Source organism: Ammodytes marinus (genome assembly GCF_949987685.1).
Source record: "Ammodytes marinus genome assembly, chromosome: 23".
Lineage (NCBI taxonomy): Eukaryota > Metazoa > Chordata > Actinopteri > Uranoscopiformes > Ammodytidae > Ammodytes > Ammodytes marinus.
Genome location: NC_137227.1, coordinates 557,984 through 584,145, shown reverse-complemented (window position 1 = coordinate 584,145; position 26,162 = coordinate 557,984). Strand labels below are relative to the sequence as shown.

The window sequence follows — 26,162 nt, the reverse complement described above, 5'->3', positions numbered from 1 at the left end:
TTTAAAACATAAGGGAGCATTTTGTAATCAGGATCATTAATATAAGGGTTTCACAATTACTCTGCAAAGTTTACAGTTGTTAAAAGGTAATATGATTGTTTTAACTTTCGATTTATCCCCCCCCCCCCCCCACCTTATGTCCCTTCCGGGGCTCCGTAGGGGATTTGTAAACTAGCCCTGCATTCTGCCTGCATTCCAATAGTAGTTGCACTTCCCCTTGTTCATTTACCCTCAGCATACCTTGGCATGACGTAACAGCATACGTTGCACGGAGGGAACTTGGAGAGCGGAGGGAGACTGGGCGGGGGAGGAGCGGAGGATTTAAATGGAACCCACTTGCCCACTTTCCCTTGTAGTCGCAATGGACCGTCAGTTACATAGGTAAATCTGAATGCAAATATTACAGAATTATAACATTCTGCTAAGGTAGCCTATGTTGCAGAAAGCCATTTCCATAGCATAACAAACATTGAATTTCGACACGGTAACTCAGATTATCAAGATATTGTTACTTACACATGTAAATAGTTTGCTCCGACATATTTTCTTATTTATACTTTCAACCAAAAACATTTGTTTTAAATAGTCCTCTAATTGGCAGTCATCGGTGTTATAGCAGCAATGTGTAAACTGCAATACATTCACTGGATTGTTCGTATGGAAATAGGATAGCCTAATTGAGGCGTTTTGGAATATATTTATATATATATATATATTTGTCCTGCGGGTGGCCGCGATGTCCCTAAAAGCATACAGTCTACCGGAAAATAAAAGGAGAAGAAGAAGAAGACGAACTGCAATGCACTGTGGGTGATATCCACCTCGGAGTGACCATCCATGTTGACTTGATCACTCAGCCCTCCGAGGGTCTATCTCACGAAGTTCACTTCAGTTTCCAGACTATTGGAACGACACTTAAGATGGCAGCGGGGATTCCCCCGAGGGCAAGTGCCTAGGGAAAGTGAACGAGGGCCTGTTGAACGGGTATTGGAACGTACCGTAATAGTACACTTTGTTAACCCTTTCTATGGTATGATCCGTAGTCCTTTGTAATCCGTAATCATGGATTAGTCCACGCCATGGTCCACGCGGGGAGTAGTAGGCTAGTTCCGCTGACTTCCTTCCAGGAGGAGGGCGCTCTCGTGCTGTTTGTGGGAGGTTGAGTCATAGAAGATCTCCATAGGTTGAGTCGGTTTAACGGCACCAGCACCAGCGTAGTGACAGCCCTCTCAGTCCCTCGTCACGTAACCTTCTACCCATAGACATTATAAAGGATCCTTTATAATGTCTATGCTTCTACCTATAGAGCTGTTAAGCGGAAGTGCCTTACTTCCGGGACATGGGACCTCTCGGCTCGAAAAATTACAACGGTAGTCAATGGAAAGAAATGTATTATTTTCTGGTCCCAGTCATGAAATGCCTTCGATTACACATATGTTTTGTATGGATTTAGATGGTATTTTTTCGTGCAAAGAATGGAACAATTTAGCGAGTAGAAGCTGGATACGGTCAGGTTTTGTGCAGAGCGCTTTTGTGGACTACAGCTCTTCGCTGCTCTTGACGCTTATGATATACGTCACCACCACTAGCACCCGTTTAGCTCCGAAACATGGCTGTGTCAATAATGCACTTTACTGCCTTCATTCAAGGACAAGACAAAAGTCTTCAGCGTGGCGAAAACCACTACAAAAGTGGACATGTGGAGAGTTTCACTTTCTCGAGTGGGGAGATTGTCGGCGTCACAGAGGCGACAAGACGTGTAGTTTTTTCTCGTTACATTTTTTCAAAAGCCGTCAGACGAATAATCATACAACATACCGTCAAACTCTTCACATGAAAAATTATCATTTAGACCCATACAAAACATATATGTAATCCAGGGCATTTAATGACTGGGACCAGAAAATAGTAGATTACTTTCCATAGACTCCCATTAATTTTTTTTCAGCCGATAGGTCCCATGCCCCGTAATTCCGCCACTTCCGCTTAACAGCTCTATAGTTTGGTCTGGTTGTGCGAGACTATTCGTCACGTGACCTCGGTCAGGATCCAAGGTGGTGAACCACGAACACACACTGTAAACATCCATCTCATCGCGGAATCCGGCCAACACACAATGGAGTACTCTATTCGTGCGGCAAACGTGGAGGACTGCAAGGACATCGCGCGTATGATCATGGTGAGCGGACACCATGGACATATAAAGAAACAGGACACGTGCGCTCTTCCTCAGAAGAGGCTGACGTCACAAGTTTACTGTAGACAAGACCACTGCATTTACACAACGTTGCTGTTTTAAGATTATTGAGCAGATGATGTTCATGCATCTGCAATTCAGGGTCAAATGAGTCAGTGGAAACAGCTGGGCATGAGCTCAGTATGCTACTCACTGATTTGCATTACGATTTGAAGAATTGTGATATTTAAGACAGTAGCCTAAATAAGAACCGGTTTAATTTTGTGTGTGTTCACAGGAATTGGCTGAGTTTGAGAAAATCTCAGAGCATGTGAAAATCACACAAAAAGGTAACTATTCTAACTGTAACTGTTGTCTGTGCTGAAAGAAGTGTGCAGTTCAGCTCCTTGTTGGTAGCTATTGGCTTGTTTGAGGTCAGTTGCGGCTCGTATGCAAAGTAGGGTTAGGGGTTAGGGTTGTAAGGGAAATAAGGCTATGATTTAATCTTAATGGTATAAAGATTTCACTTCATCACAAATTATAATTGTGCAGGTCTAAGCTAGACGTCTCCTACTCAAACGAGCCTACTATGTGTAAGGATACATCACTTTGTATAACAAAAGTAAAGTATACAAAAATGCTACACATTCAAATTAAATCCAAGGCCATTGTTTTAGACTATTTTTTAACTGTTTCCATATTTATACATTTGTTGAGTTGAAATGATCATCATGTAGCTTTGTACTGTGTATCTCGTGGCCACTGGCCAGATATTTACGCCAATGCAAAAAAGTCAGTGACATTCAGAAATGAGATTGTGATGCGGGCAAAAGCAACCAAATTGACTCTTGTGTTGAGGTTGTTAAGTCAACTTCCGCAGTAGTTTGAATTTGTGCAAAGTGTGACTTATGATTTCAGGAGGGGGGGGGGGGGGTAGACTATCATCAGTATGTGACAGAACATTTGTATTCTATACACAGACCTGGAGCAGGATGGATTCTCCAAGAACCCCTTCTTTCATGGGATCATTGCTGAGGTACCAGAACAGCACAGAACCAAACAAGGTGAGGCAGAACCACCAATAGTTCACCTACACTTAGATCTATGAGAAAAACTTGTAAGCAGTCGTGCATGGAGTAGCACGGAGACATAATCTGCTCCTTTGTTGCATTTTTCGGGTCAGCAATGCAACAATAAGCAGGTACGTTTTACCATCTCAGTAAAAGGAAATGGCCTGTTGGTAATGTAGCTAGAAGTGCAATGTGGTTTAATTTGTCCAGCACTTTTTTTCTACACTATGCAATTCAGTGCTGATAAACCGCTTAATTTCTGTTTTTCTCTAATCATATGAAAATTACAGTTGAACGGGCCTTTAGCATTCCATGCTTAATGTTAGCCTGGGTGAACCAAGGCTTGATTTTGCTCTGCAGACTAGTCCCCTGTTTGGCCCAGTTTACTTCCTCCAAAGATTCTGGCACCAATCACAAACAGGCTTTTTCCCCAGGCATGCTAGAGGCGGGCTTAACACGATGACGACAGTGAATCAAACGCAATCATTGGTCTGATTGGTTGAAGGTCTATCCAATTGCGTACAGAGGCATTTGATCTACGTCCGTTTATCCCTCCTCTTCAAAATGTAGAAATGACAACGCTGATTCCAGACCCGTGTTCAATCTGAAATAATGCCTCGTTTCCACTGAGCGACTGGGCTCAGGTCAGTGCGGTTCAGACTGGGTTAGCTTGGTTAGAGAGATCTGGGTCAGGTAGGGCTGGGCGATATGACCAAAATCTCTTATCCCGATAGGTAATTTCATATCCTGATAACTTTTACATTTGTCGATTTAGCATGATTTCTGTAAATTCAATTGATAAATATATTTCATATAAATTACACATGGGAAGGCTCTTCTCTTATTACATTTTGAATTATATACTCGACAAGAAGTATTTACCCATTTCATTATTTACTCCTTTTATTCAAATGCAAATTTCCAAGCATACTCCAAAATAGAAAATGCTCACTGTAGTTCACCAACAACCAACTACATAATTAAGGCCTAATTACAACCATAGTGTGTTAGTCTGCAATAGCTCATTGTTTTCTACACCCTTGTAATTCAGTGCATTTTTTCTAAAATATCATAATTTCCAATTCAGTGCAAATAGCCCACAATGTGGATCCCCCCACCCCTAGAAACAGCATATAAACATAATATGAACTTCCTTTTTTTATTGAACATATAACATACAGTATAGAAAACAGATTAGTATTTAGTATGAAGTATTTGTAAAGCTTAGGCTAAATTAAACTGGTTGTTGTGGATGTATTGAGAGTCGTTCCTCTACTACATACTATAATTGTGTCCTTAACCCCAAGACTGATAGTTTAGGAGTATAAATGTGGAATGTATTAATCTTTTATGGTTGCTTTCTGCATTTTTATAATATTTCTGGCCACCTGGCGAATTACATTTTCTCTCATCTAGCTCTATTTTGGTCTCCACCACATCATGAGGGAAAAATCTGTCTCTTAAGCAGCTCAATGCTCCAGTCTTTCACAAATGGTTAGATAATAGTATTTTTGCTGTTTGGCGCTGGGTAGGTATAGTGAGCAGCCGATTGCATTATTTCATCAACTTCTCTTTTTCTCAAGTTCAAGAACTCGATTTATCCCAGGGGGCAATTCAATTCAGAATTCCAAGACTAAACAAAAATGTACATATACAGACAACAGACAGACACAGGATTATGTCATGTACATATACAGACAACAGACAGACACAGGAGTATGTCAGAGAAAACACAATAGGTTGGGCATTTTACACCTGCCGTCAAACAGTAACCAGATTCGTGGTAACACATTTATTAGCAGTAGTTCCGTTACCTAACGTTAACGGTTCAGCATGCAGATGTGACCTTTCCCTCCTTACACACCTCTTACATAACAAAGTAAAATGCTGCATTTTCCTTAGAACACAGTGATGAGAACATTAGCAACACTCTGCTGCACAACTGGACCTTTTCATTCCGTCACACAGCCCTTTTTCAGTTACAACTTTCCATTCTATGCTGTCCCCCAGTTTTTTGACTCTATACCAGGAGCGGCTACCTGTTTGTGCGTGTGTGTGTGTGTTTGTGTGAGTGTGCGTGCATTGTCCTTCCGTCCGTCTGTGAAAATCTTCTCTCACTACAACTCCAGTCCGAGACAATGATAACAACGACCAACCCGGAGATATCTAAACATAGAATAAAGATCGTTTTAAAATCAGCTGCAGGAAAGATAAACAATAGCAGGATATAGCAAGATGTTTCGTTCTGTGAATTTTAGTTTTTTTCTCTGTAATGTATAAAAAAATAAATGGATCAAAAAGTGTTTCTTTGAGCAGAAGCCTTGTGATCGCCTAGCAGCTCATTGGTTCTGGAAACTGGCTATGTATCTGATGGACAGCATTAGTAGTGAGGAGTGGCAGGTAATACGTCCATAGTACAGCGATAAGCAGGCCACAGCAAACCCCCACGGCCCGCGTCATTGTGGACTGTTGGGGTAAAAGAAAGGGCGATGTCCAACCCAACATTACTGGCACTGTGACGCAACATTCAGCTCAGTAGTCTCCCCCTGCCAGACATGCACGGTGCTGTCGGAGCGCACCGGAAACGCTAAGGGACTCTTTTTTTTCTCCCAGTGAGGAGAAAAGAATATTCTCGGTTTGCATTATCAGTATTTAATTCATATTCACTTTTGACGATAAAAAACAAACATAACGGTCAATTATCATATTGTCATATAAGGTTCTTGATTGATTCACCACGTCAACTAATGCACTGAGTAACATGAAAGAAAACACACATAGTTGCCAAAGACTGTTTGATAGCAGCACTAATCTAGTAAAGATGAAAAGTCAGCAAAATGTCCTTTCCCTGTTTGGAACAGCTAAGGTTAAAGTTTAACATGATAAGTAAGACTGATTTTTGTGTTATTTTATTGTAATTCACCAGAATGCGGGAAACAATGTATGAGAATCTCAAGTTTTTCTGGGGAAGGATGAAAAAAAAATACTTTTGCTTGGGAATAAAATCCCTATTTTCTATGTTTCTAAAGGCAGGCAAGTAAAGCGTCAAATGTTTTTGCCCTTCATTGCACCTACTGCATAATATACAACAACAAAAACAAATTGTAAACTAACGACAGTGTACAGCATAAGTTTAAGAATGTGTACAAAATACTAGGCTGCATAATAAAATTTTGGCATTAAGATTGGCAACCGGGCCCTGGATTTTTTTAATTAATTAATATGCTGGTTCTTGGAACAAAAAGGTTGGGAACACCTGTGTAGGCTTTCTTAAAATCAATTTCTAAAATCAATAAATATACAATAAATATAAATTTTTCCGCCCAACAGCTACGAGATACACTATTCACAATTCAAGTTATTTGGTAGCTATTGATTACATAATTTTTGTAATTTCATTTCATTTAACCTTTATTTATACCCGAGAGATCAATTGAGGGGTGACCCTCATTTACAATGGTGTCGAGTCAAACAAATGCAAAGCAAAAACAACAATACATACACAATATACAATGCAAATGCGGGCCCCTGAAAACCTCCAGTCAATGTGCCCCCCTTACCCATGCTTTACTAGTATCAATGCTGCTCGTCAGCTTCATTGTAGTAGGGGAGAGTGGCCTAAGTTGTGCCACTTTTTACTCAAAGTGATTTTAAAGTGAGGCCTTGACAGTTATGTCTCCAACTCAAATATGTACATATATTTCAGGATGCTGTGCATCCCTGGCAATAAAAACTTTGGATCTGGAATAAACTGTTTAAGAAATATAGATTTCAGAAAAAAAGTTGTCTTGTGGCACAACTTGCCCCCGGTGTGGTGTAAGTTGTGCCACAAGAGAGAATACCATGGGGTAAATTGTGCCATTGATATATATCTCATAAACTGTAATGCAAGACAAATCCATAAGACAATTACTTATTTAAGGCTTATTTAAAGTAAATAAAGTGAATATTTTACAAAGATTGAAGGTCAATTTTCTTAAACAAGGCCTAGCAGATCTAGGTGGTTTGCCTTCAAAGCTCACAATGACAAAGTCACCATCATCATCTTTCTGGCCATCTGAACTCTCATCAGTGGTGTCGTTATGTGGAATGGAGATGTCAGTCTCTTCTGAGCTACTGTAGACAAACACTTTCTTTTTGGTGACCAAGAGTATACAGCCATGCCACTGGCACAACTCTCAGAAATGTACTTCGCACTAGTTGCTCCGTGCTTGTGACTGCCACCTGACAAATGTGATTCCCCCTCCATTTCTGCCTTTAAATCAAGGCTCAAAACCCATCTGTACACCCTGGTTTTTCCTCCCCATTAACTATCTTACCTCTGCACTACTATCTCTGTTTATATTTGTGGATGTATGGGCTGGTTGGTCGATTGGCCAGGTTTGTGAAAAACTGGTCAGACCTGGCTGGTCGTGTCAACCTGAAGACTTATGTCAAAGCCTTTAGAAGTTATTGTCCCCAAAGGGAAATTCTTTATCAGTAAAATGTATGTTATGGAAAGAGAGAATTTAAACCTGTTTTTGTTGACTCAGGAAAATGACAGAGTAACTAGCCTGTCCTCTTTATAAGAATGTAGAAGAGCTACAAAAGGTACCTAACCTGTTTTTTCATGGGGTCCAAATACTTTTCACAACGACACCCAGACACAAGTAGCTGGTACATGTGTTTTCCGTGAGCAGGAACGACTCAGGAAAAATAATCCAGACAAAACTGTTTAATATCAAAACCCAATCTTGTCACCATTTGGCACACAAAGGGTTTATAGGATGGATTATGTTTGAAACAGGTACACTCCGCTGTGCTCAATCTGAAACATTTTGAAAATTGCTGCTTTTCTATTGATATTATCGGGGTTTGATGCTTCCACAGATATTGTCTGGGTACAGTAAAGGAAAGTAGTGCATCATTTTATTAAATAACTACATTTATATAATATATGGAGACGCCTGAATTCATCAAATAAATAATTTTACTGTTACTCAAAGTATACACTGTGCTCTGTCAGTGGACTGTCAAATCACATGCAAGATGTGTGTCAGAATGAATGCACAGACATACGCACACACATACGTGTGACTCCTTCATGCATACATGCGTGTGAACTTGCGCTTGTGTGTGTGTTCTGAGAGTGCACTACCATTACCGTGTACACATGTACACACATGCGTGGGACTTTGATGAAATCATAAGACATGTGGTGTGCGTGTTTGAGCTTTTGATTTACTACACTTTGGAATCCTGTGACTGATAAGGGAGCACATTAACATTCCAATTAACCCTTGGGTATCCTTAACTTTTACTACGCCTTGGTTACCTTAGAGGACAAAAACGTCCTCTCCCTATAAACTGCCATAAAAACATTATACATTAATATTTTTTTCTACTTTTTTTTTTTACAAACCTTTTATCTCACTTGACCTCTTCACATACATATCAAATATTCATTCATTTGTAATTGCTTTTAGCCCTTTACATGCAAGTTTATGTGATGACGTGAGCCATTTTTATTTAAAAAAAACACAATAATTGAAAAATTTCTCATATAATAGATGCAAAGTGGATTTTTTTAAGTGGGATAATTAGACTCTAGGATATGTTAATGATTTGCAATAAAACTGCTTTTGATATACGTTTAGTATTTGTGCGGTCACAGATGCAAATAAATACTCCCTCTCATGACCTTAGAGGACAAAAACGTCCTCTCCCTATAAACTGCCATAAAAACATTATACATTAATATTTTTTTCTACTTTTTTTTTTACAAACCTTTTATCCCACTTGACCTCTTCACATACATATCAAATATTCATTCATTTGTAATTGCTTTTAACCCTTTACATGCAAGTTTATGTGATGACGTGAGCCATTTTTATTTAAAAAAAACACAATAATTGAAAAATTTCTCATATAATAGATGCAAAGTGGATTTTTTTGAGTGGGATAATTAGACTCTAGGATGTGTTAATGATTTGCAATAAAACTGCTTTTGATATATGTTTAGTATTTGTGCAGTCACAGATGCAAATAAATACTCCCTCTCATGACCTTAGAGGACAAAAACGTCCTCACCCTATAAACTGCCAAAAAAACATTATACATTAATATTTTTTTCTACTTTTTTTTTTTAAAACCTTTTATCCCACTTAACCTCTTCACATACATATCAAATATTCATTCATTTGTAATTGCTTTTAACCCTTTACATGCAAGTTTATGTGATGACGTGAGCCATTTTTATTTAAAAAAAACACAATAATTGAAAAATTTCTCATATAATAGATGCAAAGTGGATTTTTTTGAGTGGGATAATTAGACTCTAGGATATGTTAATGATTTGCAATAAAACTGCTTTTGATATATGTTTAGTATTTGTGCAGTCACAGATGCAAATAAATACTCCCTCTCATGACCTTAGAGGACAAAAACGTCCTCTCCCTATAAACTGCCATAAAAACATTATACATTAATATTTTTTTCTACTTTTTTTTTTACAAACCTTTTATCCCACTTGACCTCTTCACATACATATCAAATATTCATTCATTTGTAATTGCTTTTAACCCTTTACATGCAAGTTTATGTGATGACGTGAGCCATTTTTATTTAAAAAAAACACAATAATTGAAAAATTTCTCATATAATAGATGCAAAGTGGATTTTTTTTAGTGGGATAATTAGACTCTAGGATGTGTTAATGATTTGCAATAAAACTGCTTTTGATATATGTTTAGTATTTGTGCAGTCACAGATGCAAATAAATACTCCCTCTCCTGACCTTAGAGGACAAAAACGTCCTCTCCCTATAAACTGCCATAAAAACATTATACATTAATATTTTTTTCTACTTTTTTTTTTTAAAACCTTTTATCCCACTTAACCTCTTCACATACATATCAAATATTCATTCATTTGTAATTGCTTTTAACCCTTTACATGCATGCTTATGTGATGACGTGAGCCATTTTTATTTAAAAAAAACACAATAATTGAAAAATGTCTCATATAATAGATGCAAAGTGGATTTTTTTGAGTGGGATAATTAGACTCTAGGATATGTTAATGATTTGCAATAAAACTGCTTTTGATATATGTTTAGTATTTGTGCAGTCACAGATGCAAATAAATACTCCCTCTCATGACCTCCCTATAAACTGCCATAAAAACATTATACAGTAATATTTTTTTCTATTTTTTTTTAAAACCTTTCAACCCACTTGACCTCTTCACATACATATCAAATATTCATTCATTGTTAGTTGCTTTTGACCTTTTAATTCCAGTTTCTTTGATGATGTCAACAAAGTAACAAAGTAAACCTGCAGCCACCTGAAAACCCACAAATTGCACATTACAGCTGCACACATATGCATGCGCACAAAGACACACACACATACACACACAGTAATTTCACAACACACACACAGACACAACCCTAAGGTATCCATATGGATCCACACTTTCCATTAATTTCTCATATTTCTTATGTTTAGGCCTGCAACTCTAAAAAATTACAAAAAAGTACAAAAATGGTTTTAGGGAGCATATTTGATCCTCAAAAAAAACTGGGGAAATAAATGATTGAGCTAGATAAGGCTAAAAAAGCAATTTTGGTGTCTTAAGTGTTAGATTATTGCCTAATATCATCAAATTTACATGTGTTTGTCATCATGGCTATGGTTTGAAAAAATAAAGTTTAAATTGGGCCATTTTTTCCATACACGTTTGAGTTTGTAAAGTTTGGCTGTGTGTACACAAACACACACACTATATTTTCTCAATACACACATATGCACCTCACACTAGCATCCCTACCAACACACTCACACCATTTAGGTTGAATTTTTTTTTTCTATTGCACTGTGGGGGGCAGGACCGAAAACCTGGAAAATGCTTGTAATTCAACCCTATGCCAAATATAGGGAAATGGCTCAAAATTTTGATGGTGTTGAAAATGATCAATTTTGATGCTTTGTGTCTAGGATGAAAGCATAAAATCATTGAAAAAAATATTTTATGCTGTAATGACAGCAGGATCAAATTGGTGAAAAAAGGCCATTTTGAATGGGAGTCAATAGGGGACAAAAACGTCCTTAGGGAGCTGAGAGGAACAAAAAAGTGTACAGCCTTTATAATAGATGGTACAAAGTTGCTGAGTAGAAATAAACAAAATATTTGAAAAAAAAAATCTCTGGCCAAAAATATTTCAGTTAACATAAGCACAGCCAAAGTTATACACAAAAAAGAGCGTAAAAAAAGTGCGAAAGGACAAAAACGTCCCCAAGAGCACCTAAGGGTTTTAAAATGCTATCAAACCTCACCCATAACTTCATAAGACTGTATATACAAAATAACATAATCGGTGTACACACTGTATATTTAGAGTCATTTTAATTGTGATGTTTTAGTTCATTTTCTCATTGCTGAAGTTGCAGTCACTAATTCAGTAGAAAAGACCACTAGAATGAATAAAAAAGTTTTATGCTGCTTTTTTAACTTGATTTATCCAACTTCCTTTTCGTTCCTGGTGTATTTATTTCAATTGTTCTGACTGTTCTCTTTCAGGCCATACAAAGATAGGCTATGCACTTTACTTCTACTCCTACAGCTCATGGTCGGGCAGAGCTGTTTATATGGAGGACCTGTACGTGATGCCTGATTTCAGAGGTACAGTGTCTCAAAAATAGACTGACAATAAGGCATGGGATGATAACCGGTTTCAAGGAATACCACCGTATGAGGTGGTTTCAATACCGTCATTATCTGTCATACCGTTCTAAGGAACTAGAACACACAGGATGTTAACATATTAATATTCAGAATATTCCTGCATCATAACCACTTTTACTAGAAGAGAAATGTGTAGAAAGTGAGCATGTCTCTAAAAACCTGGTTGAGATGTTCACTTATGGACTTCTTTTGTTTTAATTTTGTTTAGAATTATTAACTTATTGTTATCATACAAGTTTATTAATGTTCAGAATATTCTATATGTTGAAAATGTAATCTATTTTACCCAGACATCGATGTGGTGGAGTAATTGTAATTAGTAAAAAAATAAAGTCTCTTTGGGTACGAAGTTTCAAATAATATCTTTTATCTGTGTTTCAGGGAATGGCATCGGTAAGGCACTTATGAGCAAGGTAGCGCAGGTGGGCAAAACATCAATCCACTTTTTTAACTGTGACATGTTAAGGAATGGAAATGTTTACAGCAGTACTCATGTCTGTGTCTCTCTACCTTTGTTCCTTTGTCCCGTAGCTTGGCCTGGCCGCCGGCTGCAACCAGCTCAACTTCACCGTCCTCGACTGGAACAAATCATCTCTGGACTTTTACTTCAATCAGGGTTGCTTCGATGTCACGGCCAACATGGGCTACCACTACATGCGCTGCGATGGAGAGGCACTGGAGAAACTGGCCCAACCCTAACTCAACACGTGACCTTTTGACCTTTGCAACAGTGAGATCACAGTGCACGGATGGAGTAACACTCAGTGGCCCCATTCCAAAACTTGACAGTGACATTTTTTTAAAAAGAAGATTATTAAAATAACTGACTGTCCATGAAGCCTCGTCTAAATTGGTTACTGTAAATACCCCTATTGGGGGTTTCCATGTTAGCACAGTTTACAATTACAGTGGCGCTTTTACAAAAAATATTTTGTAATCTGTAACAATGGGTCTTCAACTTCACATTGAGGTAAACACAAAAAACAAAAGCAGCCTCATTTAGAGTCAATGGCTAAATTTTGTCAGCCTAAGTTTGTTTAGCTGTAGTTAGCTAATATTAGCTAATTTGCTGGCATTAACTCATGAACTTGCCTAAAAACTTTGATTACAGCCAACTTGTTACTATGTTTCTGGCTGAACATACTCAACATACACTTAATGGCCAGTGACGTGTGGTTCGGTAAGTGAGTAGGAAGGCACTGAGTTCTGAAAGCCAAATTGCTCTAAACCTATATATTGTTTAGGGTGTCCCTCGGCCAGCAGCGGACCCGGGTTCGATTCCAGCCCGCAGTCGTTCTCTGCATGTCACTCCCCTCTCTGCCCCATTTCAACTCTGTCTCTACACTGTCAATAAAGCATAAAAATGCCAAAAAAATATCTTAAAAAAAAATATATATATATATATTGTTAAATCAAAAACAATTAACAACAAACGGGGACGCACAGCCGATTTAAAAAAAATGTCCTCTCTCTTTCTCTCTCTCTCTCACTCACTCACTCACTCACTCACACACACACACACACACACACACACACACGTATATGAAATGATACGACGGCCTAAATGATAAAACATCACATCCGTCAACTTAACAGACTCCACAGTAGAGTCCCTCACACCAAGGGTCGAATATAAAGTCCCAAAAAAATAATCCTATTCAATGATCACTTCTGCCCCATTAGAATATGTGTTGGTGTGTTTATCTGGCTGTATTTTATATTGTAAAATGAGTTGGCCTCAGGCAGGCCCCCAGGAGCAGTGCCTTCAATCCGCAATCCAGCAGTGCTGAGTGGCCAAGCCTGTCACTGAGGTTCTTTTGGCTGTGGACGGGTGGTTAATTCATACGACCCCTCCAATACAAGCGCCAAACAGGAATGTGTCGCCGCAAACATTTTCTGGATATCCATCAAAGGCTTATACTTATCTTTAGACCATTTACTAATACAATTAAAGTTTTCTCTTTTCAAAACGCGTTTTATTAGCCGTTTTATTTTCAGTTTTAGCCGTTAGCCCGAGGAGGGGTGGGGCCTACGACTTCTAGTTTACAATGCTAGAAAACAAGAATACTTCTACATCCGTAACGTCATGCGCTAGGGGTGTGTTAGGCACCCATGATGCAGAAGAAATTCTATCCTTGATGTTGCTCAGCGCCACTGTACATCTGGTGACAGAGGCTCTCCACAAAAAATCAAATAAACTCAAATATTGGTATTGATGAAGAGTAGAGTGTGTTGGTTGTTGGTTTCATAGGAATGAAAGGGTGCCATGTTTTCATATGTTGTCCTTTTTATAATATGTCCATGGTCTCAGGTCTAAGCTCCACCCAAGCTCCTCCCTGCTACTTCGCCGGGCTCCCGGGTGTAAATTGCTGGAGGGAGGACTCTTTCCAGTTAGAAATACAGAACATATCAGTGTGTTAGCCACTGAGCTAACCCATGCTAACCCCAGTAAAGGAAGTGGAGAGAGAGCTGAAAGCTGCTGCTCTGTGCTCTGCTCCAGGGGCCTGTTTCAGGTAGCTGGTTTTGAGGCAACCCGGAGTTTGTTCGCTCTGAGTTGGTGGAAACTCTGGGTTTTCCGTTTCAGGTAGCAGGTTCAATGCAACCGAGAGTCAGTTACTGCGGCAACATACGCCGTGGGTCTAACCTGCTGGATAGGTGGTTAGACCTACCCTGAGTTTGTTTTCACTTTACGCTGCAGCTCCGACTGAAGAAGGAGTGTCACTGTCACACGCGTCCCTGTACAGTTTGAAGCAAAATCACTCCACAGAAATCTCCATCGGGATGTTTTTATAATTTCCTGATGATTTTACGTTTGACCGATCATTTATCTGATCAGTAGCCTTGTTCTCAGCCCTCGGTCCGTTCATATAGGCGGCCACCTTACACATCGTGACATGCTCTACATTCAGATTAATAAACATATTTGTATTGTATGCTTTTTAACGTCTGTGCCACTGAACAGATTTATGTCAGGTGGATTCATGTAACGCTGCGGCTGCACGCGATTGTTACTGTTCACTTGTGCGATCCTAAAGTCACAGACGAGCCCTTTTATATTCATATTATAGCCTAATATGAATATAAAAATTATATAAATAATTATATAATAATTTAAACTGTGATCACTTGAGGAAAATGGATCTGATAATAAATCAATCAGGCTCTTCAATGGAAACTGTCACCTTATGTGTCAGACGTTAATGTCTTTCACTCCCCATTTAAAAGAAGCGACAGTCTGTTTACTGCACAGTGGGCTATTAGGCTACAGCTTCCCAAATACAGCGAATATAAAACACTGTCAGAAATGCTGTGCCGCGCCAGCTTTATTACTTTACTGCTGATATGCGTAACTTTTTAAAATAGACTATGGCTTCTCATACGGAAGCGAAATGATTGCTCTGTTTTTTTCTGAATTGCCGAGGAGATTAGATCAGAGTTATGTGACAATATACCCGTTAATTATTCTCCATAGGCTACCATAAACTCATTCGTTAATATTTCTAACTCCAGTGGGAGGAGCGGAGAAGTTTTTTTTTCTTTTTTTGAGAAGTGGAGAAGTGGGAGGATCACGCATTTGTTTCTTCTGTTTCCATGGTGAATCATGTTATCAGCGATCCATTGACGATGGCTTTTATGCACACGCTCCACCCAGAGTGAACACGCTCAGAGTTGATTAACCCAACGCTGATCCACTGTTCTGTAACCGAAAACCCAGAGTTGCTTATCAACCCTGCGCTCTGAGTTAACCAACTCAGAGCGTATGATTAAACCCAGAGTATGTAAAACCAGCTACCTGAAACAGGCCCCAGGAGAGCTGGATGAGCTGAATCGCCTGCAGTGTGGATCGCCCTTGTGCTGTCATTGGTTAAGGGTTCAACAATCCACTTGCACTGCTCAATTGATTGACAACAAGAAATGTCCTGACGGAGAACGAGGAAACCAAAACAAAGCAAATACAGCCAGTGGGGGGGGGACTACTTTTGTGTGACTATAACTTCATTTTTAATGAAAATGTTGAATAGTCAACCTTTAACATGACAAAAAATAATCTATTTTATGTAAAAACATAATTACTTGCTAACTTTACCCCTTAAAGGTGAAGTAAGCGGTTTATTTATGTTAATATAAGTGTTAAATCGCTCTTTCTTCATACAGTGATCATTTACATCAGGGGTGCCCACTGTTTTTCAGCTTGTGAGCTACTTTGAAAATGACCAAGTCAAAGTGAGCTACCACCTACTATTAGGGGTCAAAAGTCACGGTTTGGTACGTACCTCGGTTTTTAAGTCACGGTTCTGTTCTGTACGGTACGGTTCTCAGTTAAGAGGAAACATGTCTGCAGAATTGCAGCCTAAAGGTATTTTCCAGTATAGAAAAGAAAAAACTGCTGCATACAACCAAAGTCTCCAATAAATAAAATACTTCTTAAATAAAAGTGAAAGTTCTGCACCGCAAACCAAACAAGCCTGTACATATTTATTTAAACATATTGAAAATGAATGTACAATATAAGTTGGTGTACCTTGCATAACTGCATGAACCTAGGGATGCACCGATCCACTATTTTTAGTTCCGATCCGATTCCGATTTCTGGGTTTTGGATATCGGTCGATACCGATACTGTCCGATACAATATCATAATTGTTATACATTCTTTTGTTGGTGGTGATGTTATGTATAGGCTAGGAAGGCTTAAGCAATTCTAATTGCTTAAGCCTTCCTAGCCTAGAAGAGCAAGAAATATACACAAATGCATTTAGGTTTATCTTAAAGTCAGAATTTATACTTGTTTTAAGATCTATACACACTGTGTGTGCTCTCAGAAATCAATGTTGTTGTATGAATGCCTATCATTACATCATCGTGTTTGTATGTCGAGCCACGTCATAGAAGATTTTCTGAATCTGAATCTGAATCTGAATTATAGTCACAAAAAAAATCCTTCTCAATGATCACTTCTGTCCCACTAGAATATGTGGTGGTCTGTTTGTCTGAACAGTCTTCCTCTCTCTGGCTGTATTTTACATAGTAGAATTTGTCACAGTGCAGAAGCCTCTCCACTTCCTTGACTTGGATTAGCTTTGGTTACCTCACTGGCTAACAAACTGATATGTACTGTATGTCAAATTAGAAAGTGGTGTCCTCTCTCCCTCCACCGAACGTCGGCGCATGCTCGCACGGCTCGTTCGCTCTTTCATAGTAAAAAAAAAAAATTAAATAAATTTTTATTTTTTAAAGAAAAAACCCACACTAGATCGACCTAGTGGGCACCCCTGATTTACATAATGTGCGCGTTTCATAAAGCCAATCTCTCAGTCAGCTGCTCTGCATGTAGTAGGCAAATAAACTTTTTGGCGGATCCCAAAATTAATATCCAATCACAAGAGAGAACGCTACGGAGACTATTTCGCTCTCTAGAGTAGTCTGGACCATGGACCTATAAAGAAATGGACAGCGGATTGAAAACCGTTGAAACATGGCGCACATTCATTTCTATGAAAGCTGCTCATTGACGCAGCGCAACATCAAGGATGGAATTCTTCCGCATTTACTTCCGCATCATGGGAGCCTTGCCACGCCCTTCTGCATGACGCGCAGTGTGCGTTTCTGGACGTAGTGGCATCATGGACCTATGAAGAAAGAGCTTGTTATTTAGATTATAGTCAAGGATGCAGTTTTAAGTATTGGAATAGGTCCAATGCAATATGTTTAAATAGTACATGACAGAGATACTGAAGCACGTTTTTTTGTGTTTTCCCATGTGTTCTTTCCATGTTACGACCCGTTTTCGATGTTAAATGGTTCAAATAACCTAACCTCTCTACTTCAAGCGTGACACATTGAGAATATATGGCCATGAGAAAGGTCTGGCAGGACTGTGCAAATGTGTCTGTGAGTGGTGTGACATTTTTTAGAGGAACTGTTGACATTGGCTACAATTAAACAATCATCATCTTGCACAGAAAATCCTGAATAACCTTATGCATTGCAAAGCCAAGATTAGTTTCCCTGTATGACTGTTGGAAAAGAGTGAGTTTTTGGTGTTGTATCCCTTTAAATATATTATAATCTTGTGACAACAGTAGCCAAAGAGTCAGTTAACTTCCAGATGTGGAGTACAAAGCCAAAACACAATGTTGGTATTAGCACTGTTTTCTTGATTTTTATTATTTATTAGGGGGCCAAGCCCGAGACGGGCCTGGGGCCGCGTTTTGCAGAGCAACGCGGTTCCATAGCCCTGCTGGGCAGGGAACCCTATTGTTTTTGCTGGGATTATTATTCTTCTCCGCGTAAAACTGGTGCTGCAGCCCAAACCGTAAAGGGTAGGGACATGCCACTTGCATGACTAGATCCAGAGGGGTATACTACGAAGCGAGATTAAGGGCTGAGCGAGCTCTGTTGAGTCTAAAGCGGTCTAAAGCCAGAATTTTCAGTATCACGAAAGGTGGCTCTCTTTCTACCTGGCTAGATCACCGTGGTAACAGAGGCTGCACGGCTAACCTGCTCAGAGCAGTTTTTGTTCCAGAGTTTGAGCTTAAATTCGGCTCTTAGAGCGCGGACCTGACAATATTGTCTGAGCGCTACATTCTTACTGAGGAAACTGTTACATCTAAATGTATTGATCAGTAAGTTAATGAACGAAACGAAGCCGTGACATTAGGCTTACAGCAGAGTGAACTGTAACATCGCGCTGGGGCTTTTTGCCACATGCATACAGTTATTGAAAATGTAAAATAGCCCACACCTATAGCCTACTGTATGCAGCGCCACTCTATGCTCTCACCTCAAATGATTTTACCTGGCGATCTACACACACTGGCTCTTAATAAAGCGTTCTATAAAATCACAGTTTGCAACATTATTTCACTGTAGGCTTCTTTCTTTTCATAAGTAGCGATTACAGTTGGGACGTGACAGGTGACAGCTGTTACAGTTCGGACATCGTTGCAGACTCGCAGGTTAAGCTTCTCACAGTTCATATTTGTCCTCCAGACTACAGGTTTTTTAATGTATGCCTATTGGTATTTGTAAGATTCAAATAAAAGGCTAATAGTCTAAATCAAAATTGTATTCATTATGATGTGGCCCAAAATTAAATGATTTTCCATAGGCTATTCATTTGGGGACAGTGTCAGACTTAAATTACATTCTTAAGTATGGGACTATAGGCGTAGTGCTATAAATATAGCAAAGTAGCCTATATATAGCCTATTAGGCTAAATGGTATAGTGTTTAAATCCGAGTTCAACGTTTCATTGTTTTATAATGTCACGTTACGCACTGCGAGAACGATCGGCAAGATAAATAAATAATTTCCATGCTGGCAGCATTCCACTCTCCTTAGCCTATTTGCAGTAAGAGTTTTTTTCGGCTCTCTGTTTTCTGCTGTAATAATTCAGACTGACAAACTCTTCCTCTTGAATGAAGTTGGCGACACACTTTTGTTTTACTCAGCTGCTCACAATCAGTCCGTTTGTGTAAAGTTAGCGGCACAAGATCAGTCCAGTCTGTGCGGAAGCAGAGTCAAATGACGGTCAAACGCCCCCTCTCATGGGGACGCGCACAGAGCCTGAAGCTGAAACCCTCGTTCAACATAAGAGGTTGATAACTGCCTTCGTGATACCGGTTAGCTCTGAGCGAGGGTATGTGTTATGTTGAACCAGATCAAAAAAAGAGAGCCGGGCTCTGTTGAGTTTGCTTCGTAGTATACCCCTCAGGTCCGTGCCTGGTACGCAGACACAAAAATTCAGACATGCCGGCCACTAGGTGGCGGTACAAAAAAAGAAAAACGTGTTTAACTTCCACACCGAAAGTCCGACAGTCAAAAACTGTATATCCACAGATGCCCACAAGTCAGCTGAATCTTTTGAGATAGGCCACGCCCATTTGCGTATATATGGATTTTTCGCTACATCGCAAAAACTGTGTCAGTCACCAAAACATACTCCCAGGGTTTTTCCTGGCTCAGAATGGGCCTTTGGGGGGTCAGTACGCGACCGACTTTTTTTGGGGTCGCGACAGTAAAGGCAAACGGTTTGTGTATTTTAAGAGGGGTGTGGGGTTGGGAGAGGGGAGTTTCTGTCCAGCTCAAGAGCATTTCAGTCAGCCTGTCAATCACTGCGTTACCATGGAGCTCACTGACGCTTATGAAATCACAATAAACAACCTGTAGATATGAAGTCAAAATACTAATAATGACTAGGCCTACCTGTTTAATACTTTAATTGTTTCTAATTGATCTAAACCATGGAAGAAGGTAGGGCTGCTCGATTATGAAAAAATCATAATCGTGATTATTTTGAGTAATCACATTGTGTTATCACGATTATTAAAGACAGTTAATCATTGATTTAAGAACATTATGCATTTATTTTACTTTTAACAAGGTTTTTTTCTAAAAACAGCATGACTTTGGACTTTAAACAAAGGCCTAATTGAACTGAAAACAGGGAGAATAGAAATAGGCTAAATAAGTGAAACATATTTTTAATAATTTAATAAAAATATGTCAAAATAAAAATAACCAGTTGTAAATGGTGTTGATAGGGCACGTCTTTTGCTAGCATTGAATGTAAGGGCATGATTTATTTATGTCATGGAGCTGGCTGGATAGGCAGTTGCATTGTAGTGTTGACAGTTGTGGTGGCAGGAGTTAAGGAGCTCTAAACTTCCTGTGTTTTTATTCATTGACTGCTTGGTCATAGACCACTATGACTCGACTTAAAGTGAATAAACAAATTGGTCGGGATGTTTAAAGGTGCAGATCAGGTCGTATATCACTTTTCTTTCTCTCTCTCTGTCTCTCGGTCGCGTATGTAATGTTACTCGCGTGTCCGCACGTGACAAATCTTGCACATTATTTTAGTTTGTTGTGAGTCTGAAGTGTTTTCAGACAACACAATTAGTTTTACCTTTATTCTCGTCATCTAGAAGTTTTTCAAAACACCCGGCAATGCGCAACATCTCCCTCGTACTCTCTGGACTAGCCGTTAGCGAAACTATCAGGTGAGGGAGGGGCCGAGCGGAGCTCACGGCTGAAAGGGTTTGCTGCATTTATAAGCCTGCATGCCCCGGCGAGCAGAACAATGATAGTTTAATAACGATTATCCCCGACCTGATTTATTTTTTTACAACTGAGATTGCAAGTAATATGACTGGAATGGCGCGGAAATGGAAACACATTTGGAGCCGTTTTAAGTAGATTTTTATTTATTTATCTATATATATAGGCCTATAAAAAAAAACACTTTGGCGCTGAGGATTTTCCTTTGGGTGGCGCTAAAATTCCTTTGGCGGACGCCAACATTTTTTGAATGCAGGAAAAACCCTGACTCCTCCTACAGTTTTCGCCCGATTTGGACCAAACCAAATGCATTATGCTCTACCGACTCCCACGAGCAAAAGTTGGTCAAAGACTTTTTCTACGACCATCGGAAGACCAAACGCTAGCGCTTTAAAGATTCGATTTTTCGATATGGAACATTTCTTCTTATTTTTATTTAAAATGGTGCTGCAGCCCAAACCGTAAAGGGCTGGGACATGCCACTTGCATGACTAGATCCAGGTCCGTGCCTGGTACACAGACGAAAAAATGCAAACATCCCGGCCACTAGGTGGCGCTACAACAAAGGAAAACGCGTTTGGGGCTATAACTTCAGCACCGAAAGTCCGACAGTCAAATACTTTATATCCACAGATGCCCACAAGTCCGCTGCATCTTTTGAGATAGGCCACGCCCATTTGCGTATATATAGGTTTTTCGCTACATCGCAAAGACTGTGTCAGTCACCGAAACATACTCCTCCTACAGTTTTTGCCCGATTTGGACGAAACCAAAAGCATTATGCTCTACCGACTCCCACGAGCAAAAGTTGGTCAAAGACTTTTTCTACGACCATCGGAAGACCAAATGGTAGCGATTTAAAGATTTGATTTTTCAATTTGGAACGTTTCTCATGTAAAATGGTGCTGCAGCCCAAACCGTAAAGGGTTGGGACATGCCACTTGCATGACTAGATCAAGGTCCGTGCCTGGTACGCAGACAAAAAAATTCAGACATGCCGACCACTAGGTGGCGCTACAACAAAGGAAAATGCGTTTTGGGCTATAACTCCCACACCGAAAGTCCGACAGTCAAAAACTTTATATCCACAGATGCCCACAAGTCAGCTGCATCTTTTGAGATAGGCCACGCCCATTTGGGTATGGGATTTTTTTTCCGCTACATCGCAAAAACTGTCAGTCACCAAAACACACTCCTCCTACAGTTTTCGCCCGATTTGGACGAAACCAAAAGCATTATGCTCTACCGACTCCCACGAGCAAAAGTTATGTAAAGAATTTTTCTACGACCATCAGAAGACCAAGCGGTAGCGCTTTCAAGATTTGCACATTAGCTACCTTGTACCAAACTGCTCCTAAATCCATAACGATTCATCCTATTAACACCAAACTTCACACATGTGTTTGTCCTATGGTTCTCAGGTTGGTTCTACTTTTTCCTTAAATTGCTCCAAAAGGGGGCGCCAAAAACACACTTGAGCATCTTTCTCTGCGATTTTTTTGCCTTTTGGTCTATAACTCCAAAACCAAACATCCCATATTCAAAAACTTTACATCCCCGGATTCCGTGAAGCGAGCGGCCGACGACGCCCGATCGCGAGTCGCGTGGGCTTGGCCCCCGTTCACAACTGCTTGCAGTTCTAGTATTTAGTTTGTTTTTTCTCACTCTAAACAAAAAGCAACCATTCACCCACTTTTGTTTTTGCAATTTGCATTTCTTTTCATTATTTGTTTACTAAATAATTCTTAGATGTGCAAAATCTAAAGGCTTCGCCGAAGTGGAAAAAGACATTTAATGTGTGTTATATGGTGCTTTCACAGAGCCCAAAAATCAATATAGAGTCCTAGTAAACACGAACAGATACTACTCCCCCCTTTTCTGGAACTTCCCATCAGTGCCAGCCCCAAGAGCAATAAATATATACAACTTCATACTTGATATATGGTTTAAGAAACCCATGCCGGGGCAGTTCAACACGTATTTCTTTTCCAAATCTTTGCAATAAATCAGACTTTCCAGAGCAATTTTGGGTACAGGAGACATGTAAATATAGCTAAATGTTTGGTATGTTTTGTCAGATCTTAGTGGACAGGATGTACTACACACTGTAACAGTAGAAAAGACAACCATGTTGATGTACGTGTATTTCCACATTCACATGTTGAGATACTCCCAGCGTGTTCAATGATATTGTCGAGCGTTGACGTTGTTAGAGATGTATGTTTTAATGTGGTAATGTGTCTGATTCTCTCTGAAATAGTTCAAAATAAATGTGGCCATTGCTGTGTGAAACATTGAGATTCCAAAAAGTCATCTTAATTTTTAGACTTCATTCACCAATTGTATAGAGGGCTCCCTATGGGTTAATACAGTCCACAACGAAGCATGAAATTCCTCCAGTGAATTCAAAACATCAAAATCATTTGTTATCACATTATCACGTTAATGAAATGTGTCAACAAAAAGCACCTTTTACACATTTTCAGTGTCATATTCTGAAATCCTACGTATGTTAGAAAATGTCCCATTTAGCAGACAACATGCATCAGTGTCATGAGGGGTATACTACGAAGCAAACTCAACAGAGCCTGGCTCTCTTTTCTTGATCTGGTTCAACATTACACAAACCCTCAATCAGAGCTGACTGGTATCATTAAGGCGGTTATCAACCTCCTGTTGAACTGAACTGGAGTTTCAGCTTCACGCTCTGTGCGTCCATGAAAGGGGGCGTTGAATGCGTCATTGGACTCCGCTTCCGAACATGAATCTTGCGCAGCTAACTTCAAACGGACTGTTTGCGAGCAGCTGAGTAAAAAAAGTGTGTCGCAGACTTCATTCATGAGGATGTGTTTGTCATTCTGAATTATCACAGAACAGCAGAAAACAGAGAGCTGAGAAAAAACTTACTGCAAATAAGAGAGTGGAATGCTGTCAGAAAATTACTGAATTCATTTATTTTACAGATCGTTCTCTCAGTGCGTAACGTAACATTATAAAGAAATTAAAAGTTGAACTCAGCGGAATTAATCACTAAACCATTTAGCCTTATTGATTGGCACTATGACTGTAAATACGCTACTTTGCTACAGCCTATTTATAGCACTAGGCCTATAGTCCAACACGTAAGAATGTCATTCAAGTCTGACACTGTCCCCTAATGAATTGCCTATGGAAAATCAATATAGTTTTGGGCGATATCAAAATGAAGACAATTTTGATTTGGGCAATATTTAACCTTTTATTTGCATCTTACAAATACCAACAAATTGAATAGCCCACACAAAACATTTAGTCTGTATTTTTCGGACAAATATAATCTACTGTGAGAAGCTTAACCTGCGAGTCTGCAGCGATGTTGGAACTGTGACAGCTGTCACCAGTCGGTCATGTCCCAAACAGTTTATTCCTAATTCAATAGCCCTCATCTTCCCCTGATGTTCCAGTGATAGGCTATTTGGATGTGATGTTAAACGAATGCTTCATTAATAGCCAGTGTGTGTACATCGCCAGGTAAAACCATTTGAGGTGAGAGCATAGAGTGGCGCTGCATACAGTAGGCCTAGGCGGCGCGGTGAAATTGGTTTTATATTTGACATTCGTCTATTTTCCGGGGTTTTAACTGTAATAGCGTCACGAAAACCGCACCAATATCCTCCAGAATGGTATTATTGTGTACAGAAGACTAAGACTGACATTTCACAGGCTTGATCAACTCACCAAAATCTATGGAGTGAAATCAGTATCAATATTAATGAATGCACAGAGAAGGGTTCACACTTGTACACTCAACAAAAATATAAACGCAACACTTTTGTTTTTGCTCCCATTTTTCATGAGATGGACTTAAAGATCTAAAATTAATTCCAGATACACAATTGTAACATTTCTCTCAAACATTGTTCACAAATCTGTCTTAATGTGTGATAGTGAGCACTTCTGCTTTGCTGAGATAATCCATCCCACCTCACAGGTGTGCCACATCAAGATGCTGATCTGACATCATGATTAGTGCACAGGTGTGCCTTAGACTGTCCACAATAAAAGGCCACTCTGAAATGTGCATTTTTTTGCTTTATTGGGGGTCTGGGGACTCAGAACCAGTCAGTATATGGTGTGACCACCATTTGCCTCATGCAGTGCAACACATCTTCTTCGCATAGAGTTTATCAGATTGTCAATTGTGGCCTGTGGAATGTTGGTCCACTCCTCTTCAATGGCTGTGCGAAGTTGCTGGAGACGGCTTATGGTGGAGAAATGAACATTCAATTCACGAGCAACAGATCTGGTTGACATTCCTGCTGTCAGCATGCCAATTGCACGCTCCCTCAATGCTTGTGGCATCTGTGGCATTTTGCTGTGAGACAAAACTGCACATTTCAGGGTGGCCTTTTATTGTGGACAGTCTAAGGCACACCTGTGCACTAATCATGATGTCAGATCAGCATCTTGATGTGGCACACCTGTGAGGTGGGATGGATTATCTCAGCAAAGCAGAAGTGCTCACTATCAATTTTAGATCTTTAAGTCCATCTCATGAAAAATGGGAGCAAAAACAAAAGTGTTGTGTTTATATTTTTGTTGAGTGTATTTTGTGATTTATATATAAATGACTCTCTTCTCAAAAATACATTTCAATGCACACACAAATGGATACCGTCACATAAAAATGTAAAATAAATCCATCTATAATAAAAAGTTTCACAAACACATTTCCGATCCACTTACAAATGTGTTGTTTTAAATCAATGTAATATAAATCCATAAATATATTAATTTAAAAAAGATTTGCAATTTTCATCAAAAATGTGTTTGGATGTTGTTACATTTATATACAAACTGTTACATTTGAATTTACAAAATGCTTTTAATTTGTGAACTTCCTTGCATTCATGTGTGAATTGGTCTGTATTTGTGTGTATAATTATGAGACTCCCCTGACGTCGCTGGATTCACAAATGCGTTTTTTTCAACCAGGAACTACCTGTATCCAATCGGATGTCTTCCTCGTTTTCAGCCAATCACAGGAGCGCAGTCCCAAGCGTCCGCTCATGCCCAGAGACACAGGACGGTACGGTACATGGCACGACTGAATGAGCTCAACGTCAATGCATTATTTTTAAAACTG

At 39.4% G+C, this 26,162-nt stretch overlaps 1 protein-coding gene across 3 annotated transcripts; it reads left to right on the top strand.

Moving 5' to 3' along the window:
• The first annotated feature begins 310 nt into the window (after positions 1-310).
• sat2a.1 (spermidine/spermine N1-acetyltransferase family member 2a, tandem duplicate 1) lies at positions 311-26,162 on the top strand. Of its 3 annotated transcripts, none has more exons than XM_080051663.1 (7): positions 311-2,179; positions 2,475-2,526; positions 3,157-3,240; positions 11,809-11,910; positions 12,355-12,395; positions 12,505-12,703; positions 26,012-26,162. In XM_080051663.1, the coding sequence occupies exons 1-6, from the start codon at positions 2,117-2,119 to the stop codon at positions 12,670-12,672; spliced, it is 510 nt and encodes a 169-aa protein (XP_079907789.1). In that variant the 5' UTR covers positions 311-2,116; the 3' UTR covers positions 12,673-12,703; positions 26,012-26,162. The 3 variants fall into 3 exon arrangements, with proteins under 3 accessions (XP_079907789.1, XP_079907788.1, XP_079907787.1); XM_080051662.1 differs by lacking the exon at positions 26,012-26,162 and having other exon boundaries at positions 311-984; positions 1,949-2,179; positions 12,505-14,448; XM_080051661.1 differs by lacking the exon at positions 26,012-26,162 and having other exon boundaries at positions 12,505-14,448.

What these genes read in the sequence shown, in the direction of transcription:
- sat2a.1 (XM_080051663.1), top strand. Translation starts at nt 2,117, where the DNA reads ATGGAGTACTCTATTCGTGCGGCAAACGTGGAGGACTGCAAGGACATC. An exon ending in TGTGAAAATCACACAAAAAG is followed by an intron (nt 2,527 to 3,156) that starts GTAACTATTCTA and finishes TTCTATACACAG; the next exon opens with ACCTGGAGCAGGATGGATTC. An exon ending in ACAGCACAGAACCAAACAAG is followed by an intron (nt 3,241 to 11,808) that starts GTGAGGCAGAAC and finishes GTTCTCTTTCAG; the next exon opens with GCCATACAAAGATAGGCTAT.